The 16666-nt window shown below is 36.6% G+C and overlaps 1 protein-coding gene across 4 annotated transcripts in view; it reads right to left on the bottom strand.

Moving 5' to 3' along the window:
• The window catches only part of LOC117218897 (uncharacterized), a 195601-nt gene extending 179432 nt beyond the window's left edge, over positions 1-16169 (bottom strand). For 2 of the 4 annotated variants that reach the window (XM_033468080.2, XM_033467918.2), the window contains exon 1: positions 14311-16168. In XM_033468080.2, coding sequence (XP_033323971.1) covers positions 14311-14345 — 35 coding nt within the window. In that variant the 5' untranslated portion in view covers positions 14346-16168. Of the gene's footprint in view, positions 1-14310 lie in introns of all 4 variants that reach the window. The other 2 variants (XM_033467663.2, XM_076528284.1) reach the window with 2 other exon arrangements.
• Between the last annotated feature and the right edge of the window lie 497 nt (positions 16170-16666).

Here is a 16666-nt window from a genome sequence, read left to right as displayed (position 1 = left end):
TGCAGCTTTGTCGGTAGATTCATCGTCGATGAGACCAACACATCCAGGAATCCATGTTAAAGTATTTAACATACTTGTTTTCATTTTGAATTTCTGTAATAATTTATTGTCTACATGTATTGGACATTAGGGTACTAGTGTCAGTTGGTTAACGATTTCTAGGACGGATTTGGGATTAGGGAAAATCTATTTTTGTTTCAATTCGGAACGTACATTAAGGACATGTAATACTGTGGGAATCCGCCGCAAGATGTATGCCATACCACAGACGAGGCACAGACTAGACAAATCATTTTATGGATTTGCCACACCGACGCAGAAATTCAACACTGATGTCTGCGTCCTCTGTTCATAGACAACGGTCACTTCATGAAATATTTGTAACGATGATGGTAGAAACTGAACTCCACACGTGTGTAAATGCATGTGCCTTTAAAGACCAGAACCGCACGAAAGGCAATTATTGTGTGCGATGTGCCTCGATCTTGATTCCTGCGTCAAGTTTCGTCACGCGAGGATTTCTCCAGTGCTGTGGCAGTGTACATTAGTACCTACATATGTGTGTAGATTGAATTATATACATATACATATGAGGAAACAGAGTCTGCCTCGCACACCCGTGTCGAACTTTTGTTATACAGGTTTTCTTGTTTAAGTGAGTACAACAGGATATCTCGGAAGGAGTTATAATTATTACAAAAATGTTCCTACAAAAGTTGTTTGGTAGGACGGGCTACATCATGTAGTATTAATTGTTTTCTTGTAGGTAGAGTAGTACAGGAAATCTGAAGATCAATCTAATTTTCTGAAATGGAAGGCTATATTTTTTTCTTCAGAAAGTAACAGTAGGTACTGAGAGAAATCCAAAGAGGTGTTATACGATATTATTCCGAGTTCGACGCGATTTACAATATTCGAGGCGGTTATGACATGCCTCTGAGCTCGAGGTAAGATGACAGGCTCGAAAGGCCGCGACGCAGACCTGCGAGTACCGGTTCTCACAATTACTACCGGCGTGGAAACCACGTGCTTCTCGCGAACGCCACGTGCTACTCGCAATTTACATTAGCGCTTGCCGAGAGCAGGTAACCGAGCTACCGAAATTCTAACGAAGGAAACTCTGTAGAACTCACCGAACTCACTGCTTCGTCGAAAAAAAGTTGCCCCTGTTATCAACTGCTTCCCCGAAAAAAGTTGTCCCTATTATCCGATGCCGCGACTCTTGGCCGGTATTTCACTCTCCCAAGAGGCTGGTAGGTCTCCAACTGCCCCTGGTTATCAGTACGGCCCCTTCTTACGCCGTCCGCTGTCCACTCATTTCCAGCGGTTTCTTTCGTCTAAGTGCCCACGCAACTCAACTAACCTCACCTAATCTCGCTATTCGCGCGCTAATCGTTATACAAACGCCAGTTGTTACGGCCTACGCAATGTGCGGTCGCTTGAAGCGTCGGTGTGGCTTGCCACTCTAGTATCCGAGATCAGCCACCCTTAGTCATAGTTAGCAAACAGCCACCTTCTCGGTTGGTTAATTAACCTGGTTCCCATCGTAAGTACCCCCTATGGAGGGAATTGGGCAAGAGCTGTCTTTGTGAACAAGGCAAAGGAGCAACTGTGTGCGATGCGACTTTGGAAGCGCCACGTAGAGTAGTCGATTAAGTGTGTTCTTGAACATGCCATTGCTACTCGTGCGTGGTGCTAAAAGGAAGCGTGCTGGGATACCAGAAACAGTAATGCCAATTATGCTATTGACGTCACTGCTTACAGAGTATGAAACATTTTGTGTAGTTATTGTATCCAGGGAGAGGATGCCTTCCCTAGACGAGCTGAAAATAGAATTACTAGAAGAAGAGATCAGAAAAGCAAACAACGATGCATCAAAAGGCGGAGATGAAGGAACAGCTTAATTGTCAAATAAGAAGAGTTTTCAAGAGACGAAACCACAGAGGGAACCCTTAGAGAAGCAGAGGCCTGAGAATTCCTACAATAGGAGGCATAATGAGAAATGTTATACAGGGTGTCCCAAAATTATTGTACAAGCGCGAAATGAGGGATTCCTCAAGTCATTTGAAGTAACTTTTTCCTTAACGAAAATGCAATCCGCGGCTTCGTTTACGAGTTATTAACGAAACACGGTGACCAATGAAAGGCGAGATCAGCAGGCGCGAGACGGCCGAGCCAATGAACGGAACTGGGCTTCGACCGCTCGTTGGCTCGACCGCCTCGATTGCATTTTCGTTAAGGAAAAAGTTGCTTCAAGTAACCTCAGGAATCTCTCATTTTCCGCTTGTACAATAATTTTGGGACACCCTGTATATGTGGTAAGACTCTACATGTAGCTAGATTTTGTAGGGATAAGCGGAAATTTACTACGTTAAGAAATAACATAGAAGAGACAATGATGGCAAGTGTACTTAACACTATCCCGCGTCAAATCGAAATCACTAATCCCATCGCGTCAAACAATTGGTATTTAGATAGTGAAGCAACTGCACATATGTACACAGGTAAAAGAATGTTCAATACTCTAAACGAAAGGTACAAAGAAAAGGTATGTACAGTTACAGACAGCAGCACTTATTCCCTAGGTAAAGGAGAAATAAGAAATGAACAAGTAAGTAACATTAAAATACAAAATGTAATGTGGCTACCGAAATTTCGAACCAATCTACTATCAGTCCCCGGCATAACTAAAAATGGATATAAGGTAACATTCAATGATTATTCAACTGTTGTAAAGCGAAGGGATTGTAGAATTGTATTGACAGCATCAAGAAGAAATGATCCACTATATGTAACCCAGCTCTCATGCGAGCAATAAAGTATGTTTATAGATATGATACCAATATGAAACGAAGAGTGGATCAAGGATGCGATGTATGTGATCTCAGTAAAATACAACAATTACCATTTTCAAAATCAAAGAACAGAGAGAAGGACAGCTTAGCGCTAATACATACGTACATATGTGATCCTATGAGAACATCTTCTCTAGAGGGAGAAGATATTTCGCTACATCTATTGATGAAAATACAAGATACACAGAAATAGCTCTTTTGAAAGAAAAATCAGAAATCTTTAAGGCATTTATAAAACATACAAAGCTCGTATCGAAAAACAGATTGGTAAGTCGATAAAATAATATGTAGCGACAATGCAAGGGAATATTTAGAAAAGGAAGAAATATCCAAATATGTGCTTTTCAATCAAATGGGATCGTCGAATGCGCTAATAGAACGTTACTGGAAATGGCACATACAATGCTGACAGAGTCACAGTTACCAATGAGTCTATGGGCGTCTTATATAATATAAGTCTATAAGGAATAGATGCACAACCGGAAAATTAGATAGTTCGACTCCATACGAAGAATGGACAAGCCAAAAGCCATATATTGGATTCCTAAGAATCATCGGAAGCAAAACAATTGTGTTGCAGAAGGGGTCAGGAATCAACAAATTCATGCCAAAAGGTACCGAATATGAAATGGTTAGATATTCACAAGAATCTAAAGTGATAGGTTATCGGAACATGGAACAAAACACGTTGTAGCGAGAAGAGATGTAAGATTCCATGAAGACATAAAAAACCACATATTGGAAAACGAAAATATATTTAATGCTCCAACTAAAAATGAACTCAATAGCACAATAACAAATGAAGAGAGGGAAGCGTTTGCAGAAAGCAACGATGAAGAGTTGCAGAAGGCAACGAGGAAGAGTCGCAAGAGGACAATTCGGAAGAAGAAATCAGGCAAGACGAAGACATGGATGAAAACGAGACACCAATTAGGAGAAGAACGAGAAGTCGTCTAAAATTAATGCAAACTGGAAAAAACAGGTAGGCCGAAGAAGCGAATGTTAGCCAGATACACTGTGAGCAGCCAAGGACGGTTGTCCAGGCTATGAAGAGAGAGATCAAAGACGAGTATGACTAGTCTCTATGGAAAAACAGTACAACTCCCTTATACGAAATAGAACGTGGGAGCTAATAGACAAAGTAAAGAATTCCAAAATACTCACTAACAGGTGGGTATTCAAAATGAAAGAGTACCAAGACGGTGCAATAAAAAAATTTAAAGCAAGGTTGGTAGCTCGTGGAAATGAACAAAAAAAGGGTATCGATTTCGACGAAGCTTTCGCATTCCTTGCTCGATACAAGATAATACGTACTTAATAAAGTACGCTAATAAGCGGGAGCAGTAGAGAATAAGATGCATAGGCATCACGTTGACATGGCTTCTGCGTACGTACAGAGTGAATTAACAGATACCATCTACATGCGACTACTGAAAATGTTTGTAGAACTTGGAACAAAAGAAAAATTGTGCAGATTAAACAAACCATTGTACGGGTTAAAGCAAGCAGACAGAAACTGGTATCAAATCCTAGATAAATATTTAAAGACCATCGGTTTACAGAAATTACAAATTATTGACAGGTTGACAGGAAAGTAATTTCGGTATTTCAATGTGAAATAAAACTCCCTTTTTTCTATACAAGAAATGGACTTTAATCAGCCAAATATTTTCCATTCTGTTCGATGACCTTTCGCGATCTTTTCAGTAACTTCATGATTCCGCGCTCATAAAACTTCTGGTTCTTATAAGTAAAAAACTCAATCAAGTGCGATTTAAGGCTATCGTTATTATTTAAATTTTTACCATTTAAAAAGTTTTGTAAACTTCGAAATAAATGATAATCCGATGGTGCAAGGTCGGGGCTATATGGAGGATGCGACATGACTTTTCAACCAAGCTCCAATAATTTTGTACGTGTTGCTAAAGATGTATGAGGTCTCGCATTGTCGTGATGGAACACGATTCCTTTGTGATTTGCCAATTCTGGCCTTTTCACTTAAATTGCTTCCTCCAATTTCATACGTTGTTGGCAGTAAATATCTGAGTTGATCGTTTAGTTGCTTGAAAGCATCTCAAAATACAACAAAACACCTTTATAGTTCCACCAAATTGACAGCATGATCTTTTTCTGATGCAATTCAGCTTTCGATATTGTTTGTGCTGGTTCATCGCGCTTGGACCATGACCTTTTTCGATTAATGTTATTGTAAACGATCCATTTTTCACCACCAATGATAATTCGTTTCAAAAAAAGGTCCATTGCATTACGTTTAAAATGCATATCGCAAATACTGATTCGTTATGTTAAGTGAATTTCTTTCAATTCATGCGGAATCCAAACAAGTCCAAAACATCTTATGGGATATTCAATTGTTGTGTGTGATACATTTAACCTTTTTGCAATCTCTCGTAATATGACGATTCGATTCAATTATGGCTTTGATTTTGTCATCATCAACTTCAGAAGGTCAACCAGAACGTTGATCATCTTTGAGTGAAAAATCTTCAGAACGAAATTTTTGGAACCAATTATAACACGTGCGTTCTGTTAAGCAATCGACGCCATAAACTTCACATATCTCTGTGAGTCTCGGCCGCTTTCTTGCCTTTATGAAACTAAACAAGTAAAATGTGTCGAAAATGTTCATTTTTTCACTCCATATTAAAATTTACAGCAAACTATCAGTTGTAAACAAAACTGTGCGGAATTTGTTTCTATAATAACCTAAACGTGTCAACTAACAAAGCTGAAGACAAAAATGTTATAACCTTAACAAAAGAATGCTAATGCAAACATAACTTTATCAATTGGTGCAAATCGAAATGACTTTCTTGCTAACCTAATAATTCGTGTGTATATGTGAGCAGCGCGGACGCCAGTCTCATATTATTGGTTTATGTTTTCGATATACTGGTCGTAGCGAAGGATTTAGGGATGTTAGAAAAGTTCAAGATAATTAATACGGAAGAAATTTAAAATTAATGATCTAGGTAAAGTTATAAATATTCTTGGCATACATGTCGAAAGAGAGAACGACACAGGGAACATCAAATTAAGTCAGCACAAATATACAGCGTGTCCCATAGTTATATTCACACCCGGAAATGGGTGATTCCTGAGGTCATTTAAAGTAACTTTTCCATTAGCGAATATGCAATCCGCGTCTTTGTTTACGAGTTATTAACAAAAACAATTGAGCCGAATTTACTATATTTCGTATTTACCTAAGCATGATAGATGAGTGTGATTCAAATATCATTTTACATTAGACAGTGTGTTTGCGTTAAGTTTTGTCACCATTTTGTAGTCATTTTCGATAATACAATTAAAGAATGTAAAGATGGGTCGCAGTTCGATCATCTAATATAATCTGATATCTTTTTGCGTGAAATAAGTTTTCATTAAAATTACGTTTGTACAAAATTTCCGAGTTCAAGGTCATTTCAAGATCATAGTATAATATACCGTTGAATTCGTCTTAACGTCAGCAACAATTCTATGACGTTGTAGGCATATGGTGTTATTTAAAAATGTCAATGCGATCTTGATTTTTTTACGTTAGATTACATTACATTTTTTGAAATTTGAGAATATGCGAACATATAGCTCACCTACTACTTTATTGCCTTACCAAAAATGTCTAAAAACTGGTGATAAAACTTAACGCATACATCCTATACATCTGAATCCTATAATAGCATGTATCAAATATTTTGAGATATTCAACCTGTTATAGCCGCCCTCGTGTTACATCCGTTATCGGTTAACTTTACGATCGATAGGGGAGACCGGGGCTAGAAGTTCCGGGGGTAAGATGTTCCGATGGTAATATATTTCAAATAAAACAGAATTGCGTTATGCTATCAATTTTTTAAAAAGCATGGACCAATTACGCAACGCCGTCAACCATTTTAGCAGCGTCCGCGACAGTGAAACGTGTAGTTTTAGACAAGATAGTAGTCACTCACTAGGTAAGTAAATATTTTGCATTATATATATAATTAATAATATTTTGCATTATTTTTGTATCTAGTTTAATTATTTAACATCGATACCGTCTATTGTTCTGTTCTTATAAATCAAATAACATTCAAGAGCTGTTGTAATAGCATTTATTAGAATATTTAAATATATAAACAAAATATTTTTATACATTGTGACACGTATCAATTGAAACTAGTTGTCCCTGTGACTTGGGGTATATTGTTACCGTAACAACTTACCCCACCTCAAATATACAAATAGTTCCTGTTGTGTTGCGATGCATATCCTAAATCACAGCCCAGGGAAGAATGGATTTAGTAGTGTATGTTACGCAAGCTGGGTTCAAAGAAAGTAAATACTGTATCATATATTTGCCCGACTGTGATTCTAATGAGTCGTTTGACGATACCTAATTTTTTTCGTTTAAAATATTATTTCTATTAGGTTTAAGTAAAGTTGTTCCTAAATTATCACAATGTTAGACTATTATTTTCATCTTACTACATTAATGTTTGTGCCGAAGATAGTATATTTTTTTCTTTCAGAGATACATATGTATTTCTGTTAATCCGTAGTTAATAAACAAACTTTATTAATAAAGTTGCGTTTTATTTCATTAGAGAGTGAAACATCTTATTAGAAAGTAACATTCATTTTTTAGTAACAATTTACCTCAGAGCGTCTTGCTCCACGACGGGGTAGTAGTAGTTGACCATAAAAAAACGAATTTCTATGAAAAACTCTTATTGCAATATATTAAATTTGAGTTGACAATCTTAAAGTAGAATAAATTTAACAATAAATTAGTCAGAAACGAAAAAATTGACTGCATTAGTCAATTTTTATGTTTTCTCAAAATCGGAACTTCTAGCCTTAGTTTCCTCTATTCATCAAATGCAAATCATGATTTGCAAATCGCCGTATCGAAGAGGTTTGAGGATTTCGATATTATATTGGTTTTAAAACAGTTTTATTACTGCAATGCCGGGATGAAAATCATATCGGTTTTAAGTGCCTGTTTTAAACGAACCCATTGGAATATTACTAAGGAATAGGAAATCTTTGTTAAGCGTGACATTAATTGGGAACGGCTACCGATGGTTATCTAAGACCTGAATAAATATCATAAGCCAATGAATAAGTAATAGAAAGAGAATCGTGAGCGCATAACACGAGAGTTACCTTTCCCATGCCGCGCCTTTCTCTTCCAGGAGATTGCTTCGGAATATGAGATGTTGTAATATTGTAATGGCTATATAAGTAACAGCATCTATCAATAAGTTCATTGTTCTCTCGTTAAAAGTCCAAGATAGGTTTCAAACATTTGATTCCCAAGGGCTGCGCACCGCTGCAATACCTCGTCAGAATGAGGGATCAACTTCTCATGTAATACTTACGACTTACAATTAACATGTATAATGGAGTGGGAAATTTTAGTTGAAGTTCAATGTTTACAGCAATATAGGTTTTGTATTTGTATTTGTATTTCGCTGCAACCAACGATGTATGTACTTTTGTTTCTACGAACTACGAAATAAATATTTATATTATATCACGTTAAAAAAATACATTATTAGTTCATGGTCAAGTAATATTCGCGTTAAGAAACACTGAATACGCGAATATACCTTTTTTACCGATTCAACACACTTTAATTTATTTATTGGATCTGCATCCTTCTTGTGTTACAGCAGAAAAGAAACAGTACGGATCTGTTAAATAAATTTAAAAATAATAAAAGAAATAGAAAAAAATAAAATATTTTATTGTAATCGTAGCGAACAATGTATTCGCAGACCGTGGATATTTATCAAAGACTGAAACCTCCTACATCGACTGCACGAAAAGAAAAGTTAAATAAAAAATTCGTCCTTTCTTTAATGATCTCAAGAAGTTGAAAATAATATATTGATATCCGTAAATTCGGTAACTGTTTTTACTATTTTAAATTTTACCGTTTCATTTTTTTGCCATAAATGCATAAAATTTGTAGAGTGCGTCATAATAATTGTCCACCTTGTCAAAATCATTGCGTAATAATGTCATTTGTGTGTTCGAAGCGAAGTGGAAAATTCTGTGGCTGGAACGAAAAACATGTTTTCACTTTCGAGATATTGTTCCTTAAAGTTTTGATCACCAATTGCTCCGTACAATTTTTCTTTGACCCTATCTAATTTGTTTTCATGATCCTTTTATAAATAGCTGAATTTCATATTCTATTGCTCACTTAATGGATAAACTGAAATTGTTTAAAATTGCGATACGCGGCGTTTTTCCTTACTTCCACGTAATTATTGTGACCGCGCCAGTGTAACGTTACATCTTTCCTTTAAAAAACAGACTAGCATAGCGGTACGTAGAAAAAGAAGTTGTCGAAAGAGTGGGGCTACTACACATCTGTATTTACTTTGATAGGAAAGGAAAGAGGTGAACACAACTTATTTAATCATTGAAGGGAATATGCTGTTCAGATAGTAGATTGTTTATATTATACAACCAACCGTTCTAATAATGAAACTTTAACTAAGGAACTTTGCCTCCCTTATTTTTAATCTTTACACCAATTGCTGGATATACGATTAGTCATCTTGAAACAAGTTTGCAGCATTAACCACTTTTGTCAGCTAAGTTAATCTAGTTTAATTAAGTAAATCTAGTGATTGGACATGCCCAGTGAATAGACATCAATTTACATTTTCTTAAATATCGAGCTTTCTGTAATATGGAATATATCATACAGAGAAAATGTTATAACACAGGATAATCCAGAAATCTGTTTCCTTCTTACATGTATAATTAATTTATATTTAATATTTTTAGAATAAGTGGGATATTTATTAACTCGTTAAAGAATATAAAATTAAGATATATTTTCCTTTTGGACGAATGTATTCGATTTGAAGAATTAATGTTTATTAAGTAGTACATGAAAACGCTCGATGCTCCAGTCTTTGAACACTTGCTTTTGAATTCAGTACTTTCTCTTCGGTTTAAGACAATTTCCAGAAATTTATGAATGAAAAATCCATAACGTATTTATTGCATTAATGTAACGGTAAGTATTTATTGCAATTCGTGTAATTGTTAGAGATGGGATCAAGTTCAATATATGTATACTTACAAAAACGAGTCAATTTCAATTACTATGATTCGTTCTACGAGTTTCGGATACTATCCCGGAGTCAATAATGTTTCAATGATTACACTTAAAATGTATTCATTCAAAATATACAAATACAGTGGCCCACAAAAGTGTTCGTACACCTTTTAAAACGCAATAACTTTTTTAACTTTTAAAAATTTTGCTACTGCTTGGAATGACAAAGAAAAAGTTATAAACTGTCGTTTTTTTTAACTTTCTTATCTGAATCTATAATTTCTCTATAAGATCTCGGTAATTTATATACATGCTAAAAATTTGATTGAAATCGGTTAACTGAGAGTCGAGCTACTGGCACTGAAGGATTTAAAAAACTGCGGACTTCTTATAGTTTTTGATCAAAATCGCGACAAAAATGCGATTCTTGCCATCTTTAATTTGTTGTAACTCGTAACAACTGATCTGTAACTCGCATCAATCGATTTCAATAAAATTTTTAACATGCATATAAGTTACCGAGATCTACGAAAGACATTTTTTAAATTTTCGTTATAGACTAGATAAGAAAATTAAAAAAAAAGCGACAATTTTTAATTTTTTCTTCGCCATTCCAAGTAGTAGCAAAATTTAAAGAAGACATTTTAATCATTGTCCAGTATACTAGTTCCTCTATTATCTAAAAAAATTAAGTCACTTAATTCAGTTTTAAAAAAGTGTACGCTCAATTTTGTGAGTAACTGTATGTACCTCATATTCTCTCAAATCCTCAGACTCTTTCGGAAAGCGCGTCCAACGAGATTCCTGCCGAATCACAGACCTATTTACATCATTCACGCTTGCAGAAAATCATTTACAAAAATAAAAAAAAGGAGTTTGAAAGAAAACAAGTCATATTAAATCCTCCGATCGGGACAAGAACTCTTACATTATTGCGTAACTTTTCCGTTTTTTTGTGGCAATACAACGGTTTACTACACTCAGAATATGCAATATGCATGCAAGTATATGTATACATAATTTCTACATAAGAATATAAACGTCTTGTATAATAATTCGGAACAGGGGCCTTAACAGCGATTTCAATGACTCTTAAATACGTTATCAAGGTCATCATCCTGAACAACTTTTTTCTATATGTATATGTTACAGCCAAACACTTTTAATTTCCAAGATATTCACAAAATACATTTCAATGACTAAATTACTAAATTACGATTTCAATGACTTTTAAATATGTTATCAAGGTCATCATCCTGAACAACTTTTTTCTATATATTTTACCGCCAAACACCTTTAATTTCCAAGATATTCACAAAATACATTTCATATAAATGTAAGCATGTTTCCTGCTTACAAGATGAATTGCTTACTTTTCCGTGACCTCCTTCAGTTCACATTACACGTTTTAGCACTGTTTACATTCAAAGTTGGTTGTGGTTAGGTATGCGAGGGGGTGGAGAGGTCGGCCTAACGGCCGGCCCGACTACGCCAGCAATGTTCTACACCTTACCTGTTTTTTTGTATGTATGGTCAGGCCGGCTTAGCGGCCAGCCCTTACCGTCCCATCGCCTATCTAACCACAACCATCTCCGTATGTAAACGTTACTAAATTTGTGTAATGTGTACAGTAGGACACCGCAAACAAGTAACAGTAAGCAGGAAATACTGTATAGTAGATTTGAAATGTATTTTTGTGAATATCTCGGAAACCCTGTAAATATTATTAAAACCCTGAAATATATATATATAACTATATATAAATATAATATATAATATAATAATATAATATATATCATATATAAATAATAATGTAATAATAATGTAATAAATAATAATTTAATATAATATATAAATAATATATATCTCCTAAGCGTTCGGCGGTAACTATATAAGAAATGTTGTTCAGAACGATAACCTTGACAATATATTTCAAGTTTTTATTAGCAAGTTTTTATATCTATGAACATTTGTTTGAACGTCAAATTGAAGAAACATCAATATTTCAAACCAAGTGTACAAAACAAATGTACGAATATTAACAAAAATGATATAAATACTTTTCTTAATTTGTTTATTCCTATTGTCTTTCATCCTTCACTTAAACCGTTCGAATAACTCAATGTTCAGTAACAATGATTTATTTTAAACTCGTGATCTGTAAAAATCTCCATATCGTATGCATCGAATAATATTGCTGTTTTGTTTAAAATATATAATATTAATATAAAATTGCATAAGTTTCCTCATTTATCAGATTGAAGGCAATTTTTGATACCAATATAGAAATTTTTAAATATATAGAAATTAATATTGTTTTTGCAATACACTCATTTGTTAGATTCGAGTGCAAGCTCACTAATTGTACATTGGTATTCTGCTGTATTCTTGCATTTAAAACGTTAATTTATTTTTTCGGACAAATGTGGATAAGATTTTCTTTCGGGATATTGTTTTAGACATATTCGCACATACTTTCCATGGAAAAGTCTGCCTGTTCTACGGTATTCTTCGTTTGTTATTTAAGAGGAGCGTCAGACAAGATGATACATGATCACAAAAGTAATGTTAACATTAAAACTTCATGGTTTAGTCATCAAGATAAAATTTTCAATAACAAAAGTATTCTCTAAAGTGTACAAATTTAACCCAATATGAGGAAATAAGGATTACAGTTCACAGTATTTAAACTAACAAAAACAGAACTAAAGATATAATTTAGCAATATTAAAGTTAATTTTTGAAGCTAATTTTCATTATTCCTTATAACTGAACAATTACTTAATGATATCACACGTCAAATGAACAAAATTCTTTTGCTTTGAAAAATTGTAGTTTATCCACTTTTTGGGCGTTTTTGTACACTGTGCGACACACTATGGGATAATCGCACGCCGAACGCAGTAAAAAGTCATTTTATAAAAGTATGCTTATATTAAAGGAAATTTTTACTAATAGTTAATTAGAGAAATAGGTTATGATGTGCTATGTCCTTTTTTACCATTTGCCTGTTTTGGAGAGAAAATGTACATGACTTTAAAGTAGTCAATATCAAAATCATGTGAAATGAAAATCGTGTATTATAAATGCCGCTTTGTTCTTTGAAATTAAATGACAAGTGATACAAAATAGGTTTACTTAGTATGTACTTAAATTATACCAAAATGGCACTTTTATGTCTCTAGTACCTTCTGAGTTATACTTAATTGACTATATTAAATTATCATTTCATTTTTTACTTATGGATACAATGGGATACAGTGTTAATTTTGATCACATTTTAAACAGTGAAATTTTATCAATTATTAAAAAAAAATTTGGTTGCTGCTAAAAGCTATTGTGAAAATTGCTATTGTTTGCTGTTGTGAAATAAACAGTGGCTTCAGCATATGCGAGCGTAGCCTGAACAGGTCAGGTTACCCACCGGAGACATATTTCTTTAACCTATGGAATTACATGTTATTTGCATATTGTTACTTACTAATATTCCTAATATTACTTACTGATGCCACCTTCAGTATTATGGTAATTCTAGACAGGTTTCTAATTACGTTGGGTCCTATAATATCAAGTCTAAGAAAAAAGACCAATACAAAATCTGCGTCCTACTCAAAGGACGCAAGAGAAATGATCAGAGTCGATATTGTTATATTATAATAATATCAATTAAAACGTGTATAATCTGTCTCCGCGATAAAGTTCATATATTGCTTAAAATATCAGTGTACTTATATGATAAATAAATCTTATAAAATATAATTTCATAAAACATTTTAAGAGTATGATGATACTCTTAATTTAAAAAAAAAGAATACACGAAGAATGTTACCTACAAATGCTTCCTAATTTTTATATATTGCTATATTATCAGCTAGAACATCTATATTTATAAAATTTTAAAGATCTTAGTATAAAACGACACACTTAGAAATAGTAATTGCATAAGTGGCATAGCATCAGGAAAGTCTAAAAATAAACCAAATATGTATTTGAACCGTATAAAATAAAGAAATAAATTAGACGTACATGATTTCAGACACAACATGTTTTTTTTATCACGTTTAGCGCGTGTCTGCCCCAAAGTGCGACGCCTTGTCAAAAAATTAGTTATGCACGTTCGCAAAAGCAACGAACCGATTGGTATCATCTGAACGTCAAGCTGATGCGCGGCGCTTAACTTTAGACCGAGCGTCGTTTAAAATGCAACCACGGAAAGACGGGCCGGAAGTGAAATAGAGAAAAACGCGTAGCAAAAGTCGCAGACGTCGGGAGTCGGGACGTATGCTAAAGGGAAACGGTTATTTTCTCCGCCGCGTCGGATACCCGTTGCTTCTTTGTCTCCCCTGCATCCTTACTCACGATCATCCTTACCTCACGCTGTAAGACCTTCCCGGTTTCGAGGTCATTGTACTGCGGCAATGGGGTGGTGGGTACTATAAATCGATTTTCCACAACGACGACGACGACGACGACGACGACGACGACGACGACGACGACGACAAAGAGGCGCCAGCGATCACTTGGGAAAAATCACCACCGCCTGCTGCTCTCCTCCCTTCCTCCCCTCTTTCCTTCCCGGTTCACCGTTGATGCCAACCCGAACCCTCCCTACGCGTCGCAGAATTACGCTTCTTGGCACATGACTCGTCGTAAAAACGTAATATCTACGTGACGAACATCTATCGGAGTATCTCTTCTCCTTGCAGAATCGATCGGCAACCACCCCCTGGCGCCAGTCAGCCAGCCAGCCCACCCACCGCGCGCTCTTCTCCGCCGGTTTAGCGATCCGTCGAGTACCACAACATGATTTACTCGCATTGGAGGGGAGACTGCATCCGAGTAAAGCTTCCTTCGGTCCAATTTCCCTTCGAGAAACTCGACGTCACAACGAAACGGCACTGAAAACTAGCTTCTGGCCACCGAAATTCTAGCTAACACTGTTTCAATAAATTTTCACAATTCCAACTCCAACTATTATGTATACATAGACGGTGACCGCGAAAATGTCCATCGAGTATCGGCCCCGATCGCATCGGTCGTCGCAAGACTATGACAACAAGACAAGGGTTCGTTCATTCAGGCGGCAGGTGTATTTACGACTTTACGATATCGATTATCGGCCGACACACGTAACAACGGCGAGAGCGAGTACACACTACACGTCGCGCGACGCAGATACTGATCCTCTCGCGGTTGTCGCAGAGCACGTCGTCGTTCGGCGAGCTCGCGATTCGACCTAATCCAGATGTCGATAGTGATCGATGGAATAGGATGGAACGCGCGTCACGTCAAGGCCGGGAATACCACCGCGCGGCATGATTTTCGTGCGGACGCGGCGCGGCAGCAATCGCCCTTTTTTCCCCACTCGTCTCACGCCACTTCGTGCTGACGGGGTCTTCCGAGCCGAATGCCGCGTAAACAGATTCTACGAAAGTCGAATGTCAGGGCTCGCCACGCGGCACGCCGTACGCAGCACGCAAAACACTATAATACTATACACTACACGCTACACGCGGCATGCGTCGATCGATCCACTGTTGCACGAGCCGCTAGCGCATTATAGTTCAGCGGCGGTGTCATCAACTCCGCGAACTTTTGATCATGTTGCCCGAAATCGTCGCACTTCCGCCACGTTCTTCGAATTCCTCAATAAAAAACAGCTGACCTCTGCAAGCGTCGCGTTGGCGATCGTCGACTGCGCGTTCGAATTCGAGTCGATTTTAACAAACATGGAATGCGACCCTTTCATTTGTACCGATGGTGCTAATTTCTGCAAGCATGAATAAATTCGTTACACAATTGTGTAAATTCGTTTGTTTTCAGAACTCTTCGGAGAGGCACTTTACACATCGCTAAAGAATTCGGTATTCCCTGCGCTTCCTGATCGATCGCGAAACCATAAAATTGACCCCCTCTCTCCAAAAACGATCCCACCGGTCATTTTTACGTCGTCATATTTTCACAAATGTCCCGTTGGAATGTCTCCGCGGTCCAATGTTGTGCGCGCGGTGTCGTTTCGCTTAACGAGAAGAGCAGAACGCAGCTGGCGGAACGTAGCCACCCTCGCGTCAAGGGCGGCTATTGGGAAATTTTCGAGTGCAACACAAAATGACGGCGGCGAGGAGCGAACGAGTCGCCGCGACGCAACGTTTGCTGCAGCTGCAATCACCGGAGACCGTCGACCACGTTTTCTTCTATCGACCGTATCGCACTGCGGCGACGAATAGCACTGGCAGCTTTACCTCGTGGCGCGCAGGTTTCATGCGGGCGGATAGGTCGGCGTTGGCAGGCTCTCGGCTCTGATGCATGCGCGAGCGCGTCTCTATCGCACCTTGGGTTCTTTTCTGTACGCAGATATGCACAGGTGGTGGTCCCACTTACTGTAGTATACAATCGAATGTGTATCTCGACTGAGGGACTATGTTACATTTTTCTTTTTCAAGGTGTAAGGAAACTATACAAGGTGAGCCTCGTAATATGACGACCGCAAATAACTCGTTAAATATTGGTTGTAAGAAAAAATGTTTTAGATAGAAGTTACATGACTTCCAGGAGGACATATAGTATTCTAATCAGTTTTATGTTATTTTGCCTTTTTATCAAGATATGAAAGTTACCTTCAATTTTTTAAATGAAATAGTTAATTAATGCGTTGAATACTACATAAAAAAGTATTACACCAAATGGAGTCTAAGATACATAGTTTATGAGATATTAATAAAAGTAA

This window comes from Megalopta genalis, chromosome 1, assembly GCF_051020955.1.
Source record: "Megalopta genalis isolate 19385.01 chromosome 1, iyMegGena1_principal, whole genome shotgun sequence".
In the NCBI taxonomy this organism is placed as follows: Eukaryota; Metazoa; Arthropoda; class Insecta; order Hymenoptera; family Halictidae; genus Megalopta; species Megalopta genalis.
The sequence above is the reverse complement of the archived record's forward strand: the minus strand, read 5'-3'. Positions and strand labels throughout refer to the sequence as shown.